We start from the raw sequence: 19,713 nt of genomic DNA, 5'->3' as shown, positions 1-19,713 counted from the left end.
TGAAGGTTACGCACTATCTTCCTCATTATATGATACTATGTTTTCCAACCAGCAGTACCAAATTTACCTATCACCCATACTACTCAGATGAAGGTTACGTACTGTAAGTACCATACGTCCATACCATATTTATATTAGCATGATACTATTATGTGCCATATTTTATACTATGTATCACACAATAATTAACAACCATAAAGAAATGCATTTCAGCAGTACAGAAAAAGATGGAGACCTACCAGCCATCGGTGCGAACCCTCTTTCCACGCGAATTAGCTTCATCTTTGCGGATCACGACAATGTCGACCACACTCATCTTCATTATCAGATGCAATGCAACCATATTCTCCACATCTTCATCACTGCCCAATGTCACATACAATCTTTCCCGATGAGCCAAGTATTGGAGGATCAGTGCATCTGGATGGATATGATTCCATTTGTTGATAATAGCACCATATATCTCCATTAAGGTCGAATTACTTTTTATGGAAATAATGTGAAGTTCCATTTTGTATCGACAACTTCCAAGAATCACAGTGGGTAAATCATTTGATACATCATTTGTAGCCATTGTGGGGTGGGTGGCTTTTACAGTGATTTTTTCGCCGGAAAAAGAGCAAACCAGAGGAGAGAAAGGGAGAAGAAATAGAGAAGAAAGAGAGCAGATGAAGAAAGAAAGAGAAGATGAAGAGAGAGAAAAGTAGGAGAGAGAAAATGGTGAGAGTGAAAAGAGAATATAATAAAATATTCAAAATTCACATTAGGGACTGATCTGCATGTCAGACGCGTGAATAGGGACTGAATTGCTTGGGGAAACTACCTAGGGACTGATCTGTGAGTTGAGTTTTGGATTAGGGATTTATCTGTAGTTTCCCCTTATTATTATTATTATTATTATTATTATTATTATTATTATTATTATTATTATTATTATTATTATTATTATTATTATTATTATTATTATTATTATTATTATTATTATTATTATTATTATTATTATTATTATTATTATTATTATTATTATTATTATTATTATTATTATTATTATTATTATTATTATTATTATTATTATTATTATTATTATTATTATTATTATTATTATTATTATTATTATTATTATTATTATTATTATTATTATTATTATTATTATTATTATTATTATTATTATTATTATTATTATTATTATTATTATTATTATTATTATTATTATTATTATTATTATTATTATTATTATTATTATTATTATTATTATTATTATTATTATTATTATTATTATTATTATTATTATTATTATTATTATTATTATTATTATTATTATTATTATTATTATTATTATTATTATTATTATTATTATTATTATTATTATTATTATTATTATTATTATTATTATTATTATTATTATTATTATTATTATTATTATTATTATTATTATTATTATTATTATTATTATTATTATTATTATTATTATTATTATTATTATTATTATTATTATTATTATTATTATTATTATTATTATTATTATTATTATTATTATTATTATTATTATTATTATTATTATTATTATTATTATTATTATTATTATTATTATTATTATTATTATTATTATTATTATTATTGTTATTATTATTGTTATTCTTATTATTCTTGTTATTATTATTATTATTATTATTATTATTATTATTATTATTATTATTATTATTATTATTATTATTATTATTATTATTATTATTATTATTATTATTATTATTATTATTATTATTATTATTATTATTATTATTATTATTATTATTATTATTATTATTATTATTATTATTATTATTGTTATTATTATTGTTATTGTTATTGTTATTGTTATTATTATTCTTATTGTTATTATTATTATTATTATTATTATTATTATTATTATTATTATTATTATTATTATTATTATTATTATTATTATTATTATTATTATTATTATTATTATTATTATTATTATTATTATTATTATTATTATTATTATAAATATTAATAGGATTTTAGTAGGATTCTCCACAATTTAGTTTCAATTTTAGTAATTGTAAAAAATTATAGTTTAAAATTAGTAAATAAAAATATTAAAAATAAATAATTACGGAAATATCATTAGGGTTTTTTAGGGTTGCCCAACGTTTCTTTCTTTTATATATAAGATATTAAAGAGGTGAGCTTATTGGTGAAAGAGATATAATCCCTAAACTTAGATTAATAAAGATGCTTGGTTAGGGACTTATGCACAAAAACCCCTTTATATAATAGCGATTTATGGGATTTGTGGACTTTGGTATTTATGCGTATAAATGACCTAATCTAAATTTTATCTTTAAGACCTTTTATTGAACATATAATTTTGTTATTTAATTTAGTATATTAATGTTTATACTGTTGGTTAAATAAAAATATTATATTTATATGTAGGTTGTTGTAACATAGTTTAATAGTACTTTTATTAATTTATATAATATCAGGTAACATTATCCAAAAGTACTGTTGCAAGGACAGGGTCCAACAATATATCACAGAAGAAAACCAAACCATAAGCCAGCAAATAGCTAATCTCAGCAATATACATAATCAGTTAATAACAAATTAAACAATGAACAAAAGAATGTCACTCTTATTGCATGCTATTCATCTCAATACTTTTAAATTTATGTACAAACCTAACTTTCAACTCTCTCACAAGTCAGGGCTCTTTTTAATTACAAAATTATTCATCAAACTACCCCCTTGCATAAGGTCCCGAGCATCCTTAAGTGATTTTATATGACTCTTGACTTTGAATCCTTTTGCCAACAGGAAACATTCCAACTCGTGATACTGTGGATTTTTCATCTCAACTACAAACTTAGGAATATTAATATTGTTCTTGTAAACCTTTCTAGCCACTTCATAGTCCCAAAATTCGGGTACTTTGAATCTTGTTTTATCGATTGCTGCCCGAACTTTCTCGATTGTGTGATGTTTCTTGATAAGATTATAAAAAACAATTTCTCTCGACTCACTACCTTCCATTGCTTTACATTTATCTTCAATTTTAGCGCAGTAGTCACACCCCAATAGTATACATAGGTCTACGAATTCGGACTTAGACAATGTCAATGCTTCCAAAATTTCATTCACACTCACTTCCGTCACAGTCCGATCTTTAATGTTCGAAAGTGCCTTAACATTGAAGTTGGGTAACATTTTTGAACACCCAAACGGGAGACAATCGGTGTATCCCGAGGCAACAGCATCAACAATTTCTTCTTGCAGTAACTTAACACAACATGCTTCTGCATCAGAAATAGCGTCATGATATTGTATCCCCAAAAACATAAGAAGTGTCTTCGTGTCCTTAATATCGTTCGACGAGATACACATTGCTCGTTTAATCAATAAATCATATTTTTCTAAGCTTTCTTCAGTTGACTTATCTGACTTATTCTCATCAACATCTCGGGAAAGCTTTCTCAACGAAGACACTCCCTCTGGTGCATCATGAACATCAATGCCTCTTGCTTTTACGTCGTTCAGCTATTACCGGTGCCTTTGCTACTTTATCGAAGCCATCAAAAACAAAAATTGGAGTTATTCCGCTCTTGATAAAGAAGGTCACCCGTTCTAATAATCCTTGAATATGATTGGTCACTTCACCGGTTGGAGTTTTATCACGAGTTAATATTTTCCCAGATAATATTTTCCCAGACCGTTTAAGAAACTCATATATGACCATAAGTGCATCAACTGCTACTATTTTATTTATATAATTCGACGGGTATTTGGTGTGGGTAATTGTGGCGGGAGCTAGTTCCTTCAACAAGCCATACAACCCATGGATTCCCATTTTTAGCCTCTTAGGAGAGAGTCTGCTCTTTTCTTTCTTCAAAATCAATGGAAATTAACCCAAAATTAGTAAATTGTAGATGCACGAGAATGGGTGTTTGGGGTTTGAATGAAGGCATATATATAGAGAGAGCGGTTAAAGGAAATTTTGGAAAGTAACGTAGAAGCATCCTTTTTAAGGTATTATTAGCTTCTATTAAGGAAAGTTTTGGAGTTTGGACAGCTCACATAGAAGATACGGGAATGTTTTTTTAAGTATTATTAAGGAAAGTTTTGGACAGCTAACATAGAAGATACAAGAATCCTTTTTAAGATATTAATTATTAGCTTCTCCTCCCTCAAACCTAATTTATGTACCTTTAAGTCCAAAATATTTTTTATTTGGTTCCTTTGGCCCCGCATTTTTTATCATAAGTTTTTTAAACTAAAAGTAAATTTCTTAGGAATAAGTAAATAAATATTGTTAAATAGGAAATAAAAATTATACGGGTCCCACCATATACGAGGACCCAAAACCCAAATTTCTTATGTGATTTTTATCCCAAAGATCCAAAGAGGTATACAAAGTTTGCATTTGACTACTCCAATAGTCGTAGTGTTCTCCGTCGAAGATGGGTACTTGGTTGGGGGTAAGTGCAAACAAGGTGAAAATATATTTTGGAAATTGAAAGAGGTTTGGATCGTCGGATAAAGGGTGGAGAGACCAGCCAAGAATGCTGGCTCTGATACCAAATTTGTTGGGGTTTTTAATATGCAGAAGTGTGGTGATAAGAAAGAACACCAAGAATTGGTGTAGAGATTTTTACTAAGTGAAGAACAATGGATTTACTTAAGAAAAAGAGAGGTTTTTAGTGCTGGAAATTTTTAGTTTTTAGTTGTTATTACTGCTTTCTTGCTTTCTTACAAATCTGATCTTGGGTACAATTTATAGGGTATGAATGGATACAAAGAGACACTCCATTCCAAGTCCCAAGTTCTTAGGAAATGTAAAAGCCTTAACAAATTACAAGAAACCTTCGTGACTTCTACAAGTCAAGTCTTCATCTTTGAATGATGTTCCAACTTCATTATTGAAAATATGAATTACGATTTTCAACAGTTTGGGGTTTGAATGAAGGCATATATATAGAGAGAGCGTTTAAAAGAAATTTTGGAAAGTAACGTAGAAGCATCATTTTTAAGGTATTATTAGCTTCTATTAAGAAAAGTTTTGGAGTTTGGACAGCTCACATTGAAGATACGGGAATGTTTTTTTTAAGTATTATTAAGGAAAGTTTTGGACAGCTAACATAGAAGATACAAGAATCCTTTTTAAGATATTAATTATTAGCTTCTCCTCCCTCAAACCTAATTTATGTACCTTTAAGTCCAAAATATTTTTTATTTGATTCCTTTGGCCCCGCATTTTTTATTTTAAGTTTTTTAAACTAAAAGTAAATTTCTTAGGAATAAGTAAATAAATATTGTTAAATAGGAAATAAAAATTATACGGGTCCCACCATATACGAGAACCCAAAACCCAAATTTCTTATGTGATTTTTATCCCAAAGATCCAAAGAGGTATACAAAGTTTGCATTTGACTACTCCAATAGTCGTAGTGTTCTCCGTCGAAGATGGGTACTTGGTAGGGGGTATGTGCAAACATGGTGAAAATATATTTTGGAAATTGAAAGAGGTTTGGATCGTCGTATAACGGGTGGAGAGACCAGCCAAGAATGCTGGCTCTGATGCCAAATTTGTTGGGGTTTCTAATATGCGGAAGTGTGGTGATAAGAAAGAACACCAAGAATTGGTGTAGAGATTTTTACTAAGTGAAGAACAATGGATTTACTTAAGTAAAAGAGAGGTTTTTAGTGCTGGAAATTTTTAGTTTGTAGTTGTTATTACTGCTTTCTTGCTTGCTTACAAATCTGATCTTGGGTACAATTTATAGGGTAGGAATGGATACAAAGAGACACTCCATTCCAAGTCTCAAGTTCTTAGGAAATGTAAAAGCCTTAACAAATTACAAGAAACCTTCTTGACTTCTATAAGTCAAGTCTTCATCTTTGAATGATGTTCCAACTTCATTATTGAAAATATGAATTACGATTTTCAACAGTTTGGGGTTTGAATGAAGGCATATTGTTAAGTGTATATTTTTACACATTATCGTATCTTTTTATTTGAGCTTTTTGTGTGAATTAACGATAATTGGTGCTTAAAAAGTTGATTTATTGTATTCTAGGTACAAATTGAAGAATTGGAAAAGTTTGGGGTCAAAACTTCAATTTTGGAGAAAATATGGGCCAAAAGTGAAATAATCAAAAATATGAAGAATTTGGCACGGGACGGCCGTCCCAGATTTACCCTTAACAATGGGACGGCCGTGCCAACAGCAGAACTGGGGCAGAAGGTTTCGGCGATTCTCGCGCGGCCGTGTGAGATTTTAACTGATTTTCGCGCGGCCGTGCCAAAACACGCTGGAAACAATTTTGGACTTTTAAACACACAAGGAAACCTAGAATCATCTACCAAGTTGGGACATCTATTTAAGCCCAAACCAAGCACGAATGAAAGGACTTTTTGGAACACAATCTTTGGAGGAAGAGGAGCGCGAAGAACGAAGATCAACGAAGACTTAAGCATAGTTTTTCTTATTTCTTTAATTAATTCTATTTTATTTATCATAAGAATTACGAGTAGCTAAGCTTGGTGAACCCGTTTTCTTGAGATTATGCAATTATGATTTTATGATTATTTCTTCTATTTGTTATGATTGTTAGTGCATGAACTTGATCAATTTATGTGCTTTATCTGTGATTATTGGGATTGACTCGACAGAGCTATTTTGATAATTAGACGGTAGGTAGAAGAGCCTTCGAGTAGTTTTCACCGGATGAGTGTGTCAATTGCATGTGGTGTCGTAGACATACAGATATCACCTTAGGTAGCCATTTACGAGACTTTTTAGTTAATGCTTTATTTATAATTGGTTTGCATAGACATATAGTGAATCGTTTATGAATAATAGACTCATAATACACGCGACAGCGGGTTATGAGTAAATTTGTGTCTCGGGTTAATAATCTTGCATAGGGGAAGATAAAATCCTATGTCCGTTTTATTGATATTTTCTCGTGTTTATTTGCTTTCATAATTAGTTTAATTGTTTAATTGATTTAATTTGACAACTTGCGTAGGCTGAATAAAAATCATAATTGTTAGAATTTGGTACTTAGGATTAGATAATTTGAGTATTCCCTGTGGGATCGACATCCGACTCTCACGAGTCCACTTTTACTACTTGTTTGCGATACGTGCACTTGCGTGTTAGGTATTTAGCCCCAACAAGTTTTTGGCGCCGTTGCCGGGGAATACGGATAAATTATCTATTTATTCTAATATCAAATTTAAGCAATTTTTCTTACATCAGCCGTATTATTTATTTTATTTAATTATTTTATTTGCTTATTTTATTTTTATTATTTTTGTTTTAGGTACTTTTATGCGAATGGAAGAAGAGAATAATCGTAAGGGAGATGACCAAGGGCACCTACTGAATGCGGCAGGAAATATCGTCAACGAGCAAGAGCAACAGCAGCTCATTAATCCACCACCTCGTCAACGTGCATTGCATGAGTACACCGTTCCAGCAGTCAATGGGTTCCAATCGAGCATCCAGCAGCCCCCCATTGAAGCCAATAATTTCGAAATTAGAGCGGGACTCCTTACTATGCTCCAAAACAATGGGTTGTTCAGCGGATTAGCTCATGAAGATCCGCATCTCCACTTGGTCAACTTTCTCGAAACGTGTGATTCGCACAAGATGAACGGAGTATCCCCTGAAGCACTGCAACTCCGCATTTTCAAGCACTCTTTGCAAGGAGCAGCCCGAGAATGGTTACAAACTCGTGCACCGCACTCCATCTCATCTTGGCCCCAGCTAGCACAACTCTTCATGAATACGTACAACTCCCCAACCAAAACTGAGAGAATCCGGAGAGAAATACAAAACTTCTTACAAGAAGTCGGTGAAGCATTATTCGAGAAGTGGGAGCGTTTCAAACAATTGATTCGGAGATGCCCGAATCACGAACTTCAAGAGTGGCGGCAACTTCAAATATTTTATGATGGATTGCAAGATAATTCGAGAACGGTGCTCGATTCAGCAGCTGGCGGTATGTTCATGAGCTTGACCTATGACGAAGCTTACGAACTTTTGGAGCGGATCGAAAGGAACAAATACATGCGGGCATCGGACCGGTCAAATAGCGGAACAAAGAAGACGGGAGGAATTTTGGAGTTGGATGGGGTCACTGCAATCACTGCCCAGTTGGAAAAGCTATCAAAGCAAGTAGCAGTTTTGCAGACTCAGCAAGTCCATGCAGTCAACGGTCCCGACCAGTGCTTAGAAGAAACGGAGTCTCTAAATTAAGTGAATGATACCAACCGACAACAGAGGACCCCGTACTCCAACACATATAATCCGGGATGGAAAGATCACCCCAACTTTGGATGGGGAGGAAATCAGCAAGGACAAAGGCAAGCACCACCACAAGGTGGAGATCTCGCGAACATCTTAGCTCAATTTATGACATCCACTCAAGCCTCCATACGAAATTTGGAAACACAGATGGGTCAACTTGCAACCCAGCTAAACGCGAGACCATCGGGAGCACTGCCTTCGAATATAGAAGATCCTCGGAAGAGCAACATCGAGCAGTGCAATGCAGTAAGTTTGCGAAATGGGAGGCAATTAGAGGAAGGTCCAAAAAAGTCCGTAGCACCACCGCCTATTGCAGAGGAGCCTAAGGAAAAAACCGAGGTAGGGCCAAGCAACACAAAAATAACTGTAAGTGAACCTACTCCCAAGGTACCCTTCCCTCAACGTTTTCAAAATTCTAAGCTTGATATGCAATTTCAGTTATTTTTGGATTATCTTAAAAAGTTGCATGTTAATATTCCTTTTGTTGAGGCACTTAAGCATATGCCGAATTGGGTTAAGTTTATAAAGGAACTTGTATCGAAGAAGATGAGGCTTCCGGAGTGTGCAGCAATTGTAGACCTCAATGAGCAAAGTAGTGCTATCCTTGCAAATAAACTTCCACCGAAGCTTAGAGATCCGGGCAGTTGTACCATTCCATGCACAATAGGTACTAGGTATTTTGGGCGGGCGTTGTGTGATCAAGGGGCGAGCGTAAATTTAATGCCTTTATCAATTTATGAGAAATTGAATTTAGGAGAAATTAAGCCCACTTCCGTGACCTTGCAGCTAGCCGATAGATCTTTTACTCACCCTTTAGGTATAGTGGAGGATGTATTGGTCAAGGTAGATAAGTTTATACTCCCGGCCGATTTTCTAGTGCTAGACATAGAGGAAGATGAAAATATTCCCCTTATCTTAGGACGCCCCTTCTTAGCGACCGGTAGGTCAATTATTGATGTAGGAAAGAGAGAGCTAAGAATGAGTGTGGGGGACGATACAATGATCTTCAAGGTGTACCGGGTGGATGAAAAGCCTATCACGGCTAATGGATTTTATCTTCTTGATGAGGTAAGTGATTCTAAACTTTTTCCTGTTAAATTACATGATTTAAAAAATTTTGTGGATACTAATGTGCATGTAGGAGAACAAAAGAAAAAGTTTGAGTTGGTTAAAACACCTACTCAAAACACCGTGATAAAAGACGATGTTGGCAAGCCTCATGACATCAAGAAGAATAAATTCAAGGGCATTCCTAAGCGAACCAGTCGTAAGAAGAATCGGATCAACCCATTTATTCAAGACTTACTCCAAAAGGAAGTTAGGAGATGGGTTCAAAAACTAAAGAATTGAAAAGCAGACAAAGTCCGGCTGAAGACTGTAAACTTAGCGCTTCTCGGGAGGCAACCCGAGATTTTGTTTTTCTTTCTTTTATTTTATTTTAGTTTTGTTAGTTTTAGTTTTTATTTATCTAATTTTTTTTATTGAAAAGCATGCACACTAACGAAATAAGAAATTTTTATTTTTCAGGGGTTAAATTGCAATTTTCGTAACTATTCACACGGTCGTGCAAGGAAAAAGCAGAAATCTCACACGGCCGTGTGAGATTCTCGAGATGCTACTGTATAAAATTGAGAAAGGGCGCGGCCGTGCGAAATTTACACTGAATTCTCGCACGGCCGTCCGAGAATTGGAGAGGTTACTGTATAAAATTGAGGAGGCCGTGCGAAAAAATAATTGAATTCTCGCACGGTCGTTCGAGAAACAGCAGGCTAGTGCCCCAGAACTTGAATTTCGCACAGCCGACCGAAAAAAAAAAAAAAAAAAAAAAAAAAAAAGTGTAAGAACTCATACGGCCGTGCGACATGTAACTGAAGCATAACAAAGGCGAGGGTGGAAGAGCAGCCCGGACATGGCCAAAACGACTTATTCAGGTGTATTATATCCTTGAACTTCGTGTGAATTACGTTGAGGGCAATGTAAATTTTAAGTTTGGGGGTGGAAAATTACTTGTTTTTTATGTGCTTTAATTTTTTAGTTTGCATGCCTTAGGATTTTTTTTTTTTTTGTATTTTAGTTGTTTTTGTTTATTTATTGCTTTCGGAAAAAAAAATTGTGTTGAGATAAATGCTTCGATGAATCATGATGATGAAAGATGGTTGATGTTTAATGATGAAATTGCTTGCTTTATCTTGATTGTGATTGAATTTTGGTGAGCTTTTGATTCAAAGTGTCGTAGGAAGGAGTCATTGTTAGGAATCACGAATTATGCCTTGCTTTGGTTGAAAGTTTTGTGTTTTAAAACGTGGAATTAATTTATGCTATATCATATGCTATTCGGTTTTAGAACTTGCCTTAGGAATTTACAAAAGTGAAATATTAAATTGTTGAGCAATTTGGGAAGTGATTTGGGCCATCTTTGAACCGTTTGAGCCTTTCAAGCCTACCTTTAAATTTTTATCATTCGAACCTTGAATGAGCCTTGGAGAAACGGTGATCTTTCTTTTAGCCAATGTGTATAAGGTAGAATAAATGGAGATTCTTGAAAAATTACCCTTTGGAGTTCGGTTGGAAAATTTTATAAGGTCCTTCTTCTTCCTCTACCAAAAAATAAAAAAAAAATAAAAAAAAAAAGAGAAGAAAAAAGAGAAAGAAGAAGAAGAGACTAGAAGGGAGATGAAAGGACTGGTTGTTGAATTTTTGTTTGAAAGCTAGATCCATTGTCTTAAGAGCAAAAGTTGAGACTTTTGAACTCTTAAAAATCGAGTTTATTAAAAGTCCTTGGAGGTGAATTCATTGTTTCAAATGCTTATCTTTCAAAATTTGGCGTAATCACCTCAATTCAAGAAGCATAGCCATCTATACCCATATCTCCTACCTCGAACCAAAAAGCCCAACATTTGAAAGCCAAAAAGTCCCAATGATCCCAATAGCTCAATTATTTGATACTAGCCGAGTAAAGAAATTTGGTGAGTCTTTGGAGTTGAATATTATTATGTAAGTATAATTTTTCTCCATTTTTAATGTACAAATATGGGATACTTGAAGCGATAGCATGGTTTGTGGTTTTTAGCAATGGTGAGTGAATACGTATCTTTGAATTACAAGCTTGTAAATTTTTGAGAATTGTTATGATAATTGCAAGTTCTGAAAAATGAAAGTTGACCATTAATCTATGTGATGAGAGGCAGTTGTTGAGAGTGTTGCTGTGGAAGTTGCTAGTTTTTGTTTGAGGACAAACAAAAGATCAAGTTTGGGGGTGTGTTAAGTGTATATTTTTACACTTTATCATATCTTTTTATTTGAGCTTTTTGTGTGAATTAACGATAATTGGTGCTTAAAAAGTTGATTTATTGTATTCTAGGTACAAATTGAAGAATTGGAAAAGTTTGGGGTCAAAACTGCAATTTTGGAGAAAATATGGGCCAAAAGTGAAATAAAAAAAAATATGAAGAATTTGGCACGGGACGGCCGTCCCAGATTTACCCTTGAAAATGGGACGGCCGTGCCAAGAGCAGAACTGGGGCAGAAGGTTTCGGCGATTCTCGCGCGGCCGTGTGAGATTTTAACTGATTTTCGCGCGGGCGTGCCAAAACACGCTGGAGACAATTTTGGACTTTTAAACACACAAGGAAACCTATAATCATCTACCAAGTTGGGACATCTATTTAAGCCCAAACCAAGCACGAATCAAAGGACTTTTTGGAACACAATCTTGGAGGAAGAGGAGCGCGAAGAACGAAGATCAACGAAGACTCAAGCATAGTTTTTCTTATTTCTTTAATTAATTCTATTTTATTTATCATAAGAATTACGAGTAGCTAAGATTTTAATCTAGGATTTTGTTGGAACCCTATGTGGGGATGGTGAACCCGTTTTCTTGAGATTATGCAATTATGATTTTATGATTATTTCTTCTATTTGTTATGATTGTTAGTGCATGAACTTGATCAATTTATGTGCTTTATCTGTGATTATTGGGATTGACTCGACAGAGCTATTTTGATAATTAGACGGTAGGTAGAAGATCCTTCGAGTAGTTTTCACCGGATGAGTGTGTCAATTGCATGTGGTGTCGTAGACATACAGATATCACCTTAGGTAGCCATTTACGAGACTTGTTAGTTAATGCTTTATTTATAATTGGTTTGCATAGACATATAGTGAATCGTTTATGAATAATAGACTCATAATACACGCGACAGCGGGTTATGAGTAAATTAGTGTCTCGGGTTAATAATCATGAATCATATATTTCATAATTGAGGGGTTTTGGGTGAACAATTCTTGCATCTAGGGGAAGATAAAATCCTAGGTCCGTTTTATTGATATTTTCTCGTGTTTATTTGCTTTCATAACTAGTTTAATTGTTTAATTGATTTAATTTGACAACTTGCGTAGGCTGAATAAAAATCATAATTGTTAGAATTTGGTACTTAGGATTAGATAATTTGAGTATTCCCTGTGGGATCGACATCCGACTCTCACGAGTCCACTTTTATTACTTGTTTGCGATACGTGCACTTGCGTGTTAGGTATTTAGCCCCAACACATATATATATAGAGAGCGGTTAAAGGAAATTTTGGAAAGTAACGTAAAAGCATCCTTTTTAAGGTATTATTAGCTTCTATTAAGGAATGTTTTGGAATTTGGACAGCTCACATAGAAGATACGGGAATGTTTTTTTAAGTATTATTAAGGAAAGTTTTGGACAGCTAACATAGAAGATACATGAATTCTTTTTAAGATATTAATTATTAGCTTCTCCTCCCTCAAACCTAATTTATGTACCTTTAAGTCCAAAATATTTTTTATTTGGTTCCTTTGGCCCCGCATTTTTTATTATAAGTTTTTTAAACTAAAAGTAAATTTCTTAGTAATAAGTAAATAAATATTGTTAAATAGGAAATAAAAATTAAACGGGTCCCACAATATACGAAAACCCAAAACCCAAATTTCTTATGTGATTTTTATCCCAAAGATCCAAAGAGGTATGCAAAGTTTGCATTTGACTACTCCAATAGTCGTAGTGTTCTCCGTCGAAGATGTGTACTTGGTTGGGGGTAAGTGCAAACATGGTGAAAATATATTTTGGAAATTGAAAGAGGTTTGGATCGTCGGATAAAGGGTGGAGAGACCAGCCAAGAATGCTGGTTCTCATACCAAATTTGTTGGGGTTTTTAATATGCGGAAGTGTGGTGATAAGAAAGAACACCAAGAATTGGTGCAGAGATTTTTACTAAGTGAAGAACAATGGATTTACTTAAGAAAAAGAGAGGTCTTTAGTGCTGGAAATTTTTAGTTTTTAGTTGTTATTACTGCATTCTTGCTTGCTTACAAATCTGATCTTGGGTACAATTTATAGGGTAGGAATGGATACAAAGATACACTCCATTCCAAGTCCCAAGTTCTTAGGAAATTTAAAAGCCTTAACAAATTACAAGAAGCCTTCTTGACTTCTACAAGTCAAGTCTTCATCTTTGAATGATGGTCCAACTTCATTATTGAAAATATGAATTACGATTTTTAACAGTTTGGGGTTTGAATGAAGGCATATATAGAGAGAGCGGTTAAAGGAAATTTTGGAAAGTAACGTAGAAGCATCCTTTTTAAGGTATTATTAGCTTCTATTAAGGAAAGTTTTGGAGTTTGGACAGCTCACATAGAAGAAACGGGAATGTTTTTTTTTTAAGTATTAGTAAGGAAAGTTTTGGACAACTAACATAGAAGATACAGGAATTCTTTTTAAGATATTAATTATTAGCTTCTCCTCCCTCAAACCTAATTTATGTACCTTTAAGTCCAAAATATATTTTATTTGGTTCCTTTGGCCCCGCATTTTTTATTATAAGTTTTTTAAACTAAAAGTAAATTTGTTAGTAATAAGTAAATAAATATTGTTAAATAGGAAATAAAAATTAAACGGGTCCCACCATATACGAAAACCCAAAACCCAAATTTCTTATGTGATTTTTATCCCAAAGATCCAAAGAGGTATACAAAGTTTGCATTTGACTACTCCAATAGTCGTAGTGTTCTCCGTCGAAGATGTGTACTTGGTTGGGGGTAAGTGCAAACATGGTGAAAATATATTTTGGAAATTGAAAGAGGTTTTGATCGTCGGATAAAGGGTGGAGAGACCAGCCAAGAATGCTGGCTCTGATACCAAATTTGTTGGGGTTTTTAATATGCGGAAGTGGAACACCAAGAATTGGTGCAGAGATTTTTACTAAGTGAAGAACAATGGATTTACTTAAGAAAAAGAGAGGTCTTTAATGCTGGAAATTTTTAGTTTTTAGTTGTTATTACTGCATTCTTGCTTGCTTACAAATCTGATCTTGGGTACAATTTATAGGGTAGGAATGGATACAAAGAGACACTCCATTCCAAGTCCCAAGTTCTTAGGAAATTTAAAAGCCTTAACAAATTACAAGAAGCCTTCTTGACTTCTACAAGTCAAGTCTTGATCTTTGAATGATGGTCCAACTTCATTATTGAAAATATGAATTACGATTTTCAACAGTTTGGGGTTTGAATGAAGGCATATATATAGAGAGCGGTTAAAGGAAATTTTGGAAAGTAACGTAGAAGCATCCTTTTTAAGGTATTATTAGCTTCTATTAAGGAAAGTTTTGGAGTTTGGACAGCTCACATAGAAGAAACGGGAATGTTTTTTTTTTAAGTATTAGTAAGGAAAGTTTTGGACAGCTAACATAGAAGATACAGGAATTCTTTTTAAAATATTAATTATTAGCTTCTCCTCCCTCAAACCTAATTTATGTACCTTTAAGTCCAAAATATTTTTTATTTGGTTCCTTTGGCCCTGCATTTTTTATTATAAGTTTTTTAAACTAAAAGTAAATTTCTTAGTAATAAGTAAATAAATATTGTTAAATAGGAAATAAAAATTAAACGGGTCCCACCATATACGAAAACCCAAAACCCAAATTTCTTATGTGATTTTTATCCCAAAGATCCAAAGAGGTATACAAAGTTTGCATTTGACTACTCCAATAGTCGTAGTGTTCTCCGTCGAAGATGTGTACTTGGTTGGGGGTAAGTGCAAACATGGTGAAAATATATTTTGGAAATTGAAAGAGGTTTGGATCGTCGGATAAAGGGTGGAGAGACCAGCCAAGAATGCTGGCTCTGATACCAAATTTGTTGGGGTTTTTAATATGCGGAAGTGTGGTGATAAGAAAGAACACCAAGAATTGGTGCAGAGATTTTTACTAAGTGAAGAACAATGGATTTACTTAAGAAAAAGAGGGGTCTTTAGTGCTGGAAATTTTTAGTTTTTAGTTGTTATTACTGCATTCTTGCTTGCTTACAAATCTGATCTTGGGTACAATTTATAGGGTAGGAATGGATACAAAGAGACACTCCATTCCAAGTCCCAAGTTCTTAGGAAATTTATAAGCCTTAACAAATTACAAGAAGCCTTCTTGACTTCTACAAGTCAAGTCTTTATCTTTGAATGATGGTCCAACTTCATTATTGAAAATATGAATTACGATTTTCAACAGTTTGGGGTTTGAATGAAGGCATATATAGAGAGAGCGGTTAAAGGAAATTTTGGAAAGTAACGTAGAAGCATCCTTTTTAAGTATTATTAGCTTCTATTAAGGAAAGTTTTGGAGTTTGGACAGCTCACATAGAAGAAACGGGAATGTTTTTTTTTTAAGTATTCGTAAGGAAAGTTTTGGATAGCTAACATAGAAGATACAAGAATTCTTTTTAAGATATTAATTATTAGCTTCTCCTCCCTCAAACCAAATTTATGTACCTTTAAGTCCAAAACATTTTTTATTTGGTTCCTTTGGCCCCGCATTTTTTATTATAAGTTTTTTAAACTAAAAGTAAAATTCTTAGTAATGAGTAAATAAATATTGTTAAATAGGAAATAAAAATTAAACGGGTCCCACCATATACGAAAACCCAAAACCCAAATTTCTTATGTGATTTTTATCCCAAAGATCCAAAGAGGTATACAAAGTTTGCATTTGACTACTCCAATAGTCGTAGTGTTCTCCGTCGAAGATGTGTACTTGGTTGGGGGTAAGTGCAAACATGGTGAAAATATATTTTGGAAATTGAAAGAGGTTTGGATCGTCGGATAAAGGGTGGAGAGACCAGCCAAGAATGCTGGCTCTGATACCAAATTTGTTGGGGTTTTTAATATGCGGAAGTGTGGTGATAAGAAAGAACACCAAGAATTGGTGCAGAGATTTTTACTAAGTGAAGAACAATGGATTTACTTAAGAAAAAGAGAGGTCTTTAGTGCTGGAAATTTTTAGTTTTTAGTTGTTATTACTGCATTATTACTTGCTTACAAATCTGATCTTGGGTACAATTTATAGGGTAGGAATGGATACAAAGAGACACTCCATTCCAAGTCCCAAGTTCTTAGGAAATTTAAAAGCCTTAACAAATTACAAGAAGCCTTCTTGACTTCTACAAGTCAAGTCTTCATCTTTGAATGATGGTCCAACTTCATTATTGAAAATATGAATTACGATTTTCAACAGTTTGGGGTTTGAATGAAGGCATATATATAGAGAGAGCGGTTAAAGGAAATTTTGGAAAGTAACGTAGAAGCATCTTTTTTAAGGTATTATTAGCTTCTATTCAGGAATGTTTTGGAGTTTGGACAGCTCACATAGAAGATACGGGAATGTTTTTTTTAAGTATTATTAAGGAAAGTTTTGGACAGCTAACATAGAAGATACAAGAATCCTTTTTAAGATATTAATTATTAGCTTCTCCTCCCTCAAACCTAATTTATGTACCTTTAAGTCCAAAATATTTTTTATTTGGTTCCTTTGGCCCTGCATTTTTTATTTTAAGTTTTTTTAACTAAAAGTAAATTTCTTAGGAATAAGTAAATAAATATTGTTAAATAGGAAATAAAAATTATACGGGTCCCACCATATACGAGGACCCAAAACCCAAATTTCTTATGTGATTTGTATCCCGAAGATCCAAAGAGGTATACAAAGTTTGCATTTGACTACTCCAATAGTCGTAGTGTTCTCCGTCGAAGATGGGTACTTGGTTGGGGGTAAGTGCAAACATGGTGAAAATATATTTTGGAAATTGAAAGAGGTTTGGATCGTCGGATAAAGGGTGGAGAGACCAGCCAAGAATGCTGGCTCTGATACCAAGTTTGGTGGGGTTTTTAATATGCGGAAGTGTGGTGATAAGAAAGAACACCAAGAATTGGTGTAGAGATTTTTACTAAGTGAAGAACAATGGATTTACTTAAGAAAAAGAGAGGTTTTTAGTGCTGGAAATTTTTAGTTTTTAGTTGTTATTACTGCTTTCTTGCTTGCTTACAAATCTTATCTTGGGTTCAATTTATAGGGTAGGAATGGATACAAAGAGACACTCCATTCTAAGTCCCAAGTTCGTAGGAAATGTAAAAGCCTTAACAAATTACAAGAAATCTTCTTGACTTCTACAAGTCAAGTCTTCATCTTTGAATGATGTTCCAACTTTATTATTGAAAATATGAATTACGATTTTCAACAGTTTGGGGTTTGAATGAAGGCATATATATAGAGAGAGCGGTTAAAGGAAATTTTTGAAAGTAACGTAGAAGCATCATTTTTAAGGTATTATTAGCTTCTATTAAGGAAAGTTTTGGAGTTTGGACAGCTCACACAAAAGATACGGGAATGTTTTAGATGTTATTGTCATATCCCTCATTGCCACTTGGCCTAATAATCTATATTACACCCAAGTTTTAGATGTTATTGCCACTTGTCATATCCCTCATTGCCACTTTCCAATGATCTTGACTTGAATTGATTAACGTTAATCCGAAGGTTTGGCACCGTTATCTCGGATCGAACGCTGGATTTGATGAAGAATGCCTTGAATTTGCTCAAGAACACCTCGAATTTGACGAAGAACACTTTGAATGTAGAGAGAGAATCTTACCTCCTACGAATTCTTCTTCCTTGCTTCTTGAATTGTAGAGAGAACTTTTGCTCCTACGATTTCTGCTCCTTCAATTGTTGTGTCTTAATTGTGAAGGGAGGGTCCCTATTTATAGTGGTAGAACAAGAGTCCTTGATGGGCCTTCTTGATGACGTGGCGCGATTTGATTGGGCTGATTTAAATTGATATTCCTCTTGTAACTTGAGGGAGAAGAAATAATCCTATTGGTCAATATATATATATTTAAAATCAATTATCTATTTAAATTAGGAATTTATTTAATTCCTAATATTAAAATAAAAAAACATATAATTGATATTTAATATATAATATATATGACTTTATATGCATAATTACATATTTGCCACTTGATTAAAAATCACTCGGCTCTATGGAAATTAGCAATTTAATTGCTTGAAAATTTGTTCGTCTACAAATGCCCCCTCGAGACTTGTTCACGGACGATGCATCTTGAAGTGAATAAGTCACGAATAGTTTGGAACTTTCATTTCTAAACATAATTCGGTATTCTCATAGACACGACCCTTTGCTATTTTTATTCCATGGGTCCTTTGTGAAATCAGAGTGGATTAAACTTAGACTCGATTTCCTTTTTAATGAAATCGGCCTCAAAAAGAAAATCATTGAATAAACACATGTATACGCCTCTTTGTAGGGAATCATGTTTTTGTCATATATATATATATATATATATATATATATATATAAGCAACTGGTCCCACTCGAAACCAAATATGACGAGAGAGACTCGGAATGCAACTTTAATTGCAATTAGAAAATTTGAACGAGAACTCTTCATGCATAAGAATTCTTCATGCATAAGAATTCCCATTGGACAACAACCCTTCATGTACAATACTCCGATTCTACAAACTCCAAGTGGGGCAAAAAAAACAATAGAAGAAGAATCTCTACGTCATCTCACATATACATGCAAAAGGATTCTTTGTCATGTAACTTGATTTCTTTAATTCAAACATGCACTACAATTCCTTGTAATTGGATAATTCCTAATCCTAATACCATTAGGATTTGTCTTTTTGTAGCTTATAAAAGGAGGTGACCCCTACCAATTTTTCATTCATCAGCTTTCAACCATCGACCCTCTTGCAGAAGGATTTTCACTTCCATCGAATTTAGCTCTTTTTTTTTTTTTTTTTTTTTCACAAGCTGATTATACGAGCTTTGCACTGTCTTGACAGCTTACGCGATGGTTTTACTTCAAGGGTACGCACTCGTCTTGTGGCTCGCAACAGTTGGTGATTCTCATTGACGACGGGCGTACGAACCATAGACAAAGGCATTCTCTCAAAGCTTGGTGATTCTCGAGGACGAGTATTAATTCATCAGCATAGGCACATTCTCTCAACGGCTGGTGAGTCTCAAGGACGAGCATTGATCAATGAGCATAGGTACTCTTTCAACAGTTGTTGA

At 33.5% G+C, this 19,713-nt stretch overlaps 2 protein-coding genes across 2 annotated transcripts; one reads left to right on the top strand and one right to left on the bottom strand.

The window, feature by feature from the left end:
- Positions 1–2,485: 2,485 nt before the first annotated feature.
- On the bottom strand, positions 2,486–3,387 carry LOC148770218 (uncharacterized). Its single transcript, XM_088819056.1, has 2 exons — positions 2,705–3,387; positions 2,486–2,573 (listed from the first exon to the last, which is right to left on the bottom strand). The coding sequence occupies exons 1-2, from the start codon at positions 3,385–3,387 to the stop codon at positions 2,486–2,488; spliced, it is 771 nt and encodes a 256-aa protein (XP_088675182.1).
- A 5,078-nt stretch (positions 3,388–8,465) lies between these two features.
- Positions 8,466–9,679, top strand: LOC148770217 (uncharacterized). The gene has a single exon (XM_088819055.1). The coding sequence runs from the start codon at positions 8,466–8,468 to the stop codon at positions 9,666–9,668; it is 1,203 nt and encodes a 400-aa protein (XP_088675181.1). The 3' UTR covers positions 9,669–9,679.
- Positions 9,680–19,713: the final 10,034 nt, after the last annotated feature.

This window comes from Erythranthe guttata, chromosome 6, assembly GCF_056151865.1.
Source record: "Erythranthe guttata isolate IM_541 chromosome 6, IM_541, whole genome shotgun sequence".
NCBI lineage: Eukaryota > Viridiplantae > Streptophyta > Magnoliopsida > Lamiales > Phrymaceae > Erythranthe > Erythranthe guttata.
The sequence above is the reverse complement of the archived record's forward strand: the minus strand, read 5'-3'. Positions and strand labels throughout refer to the sequence as shown.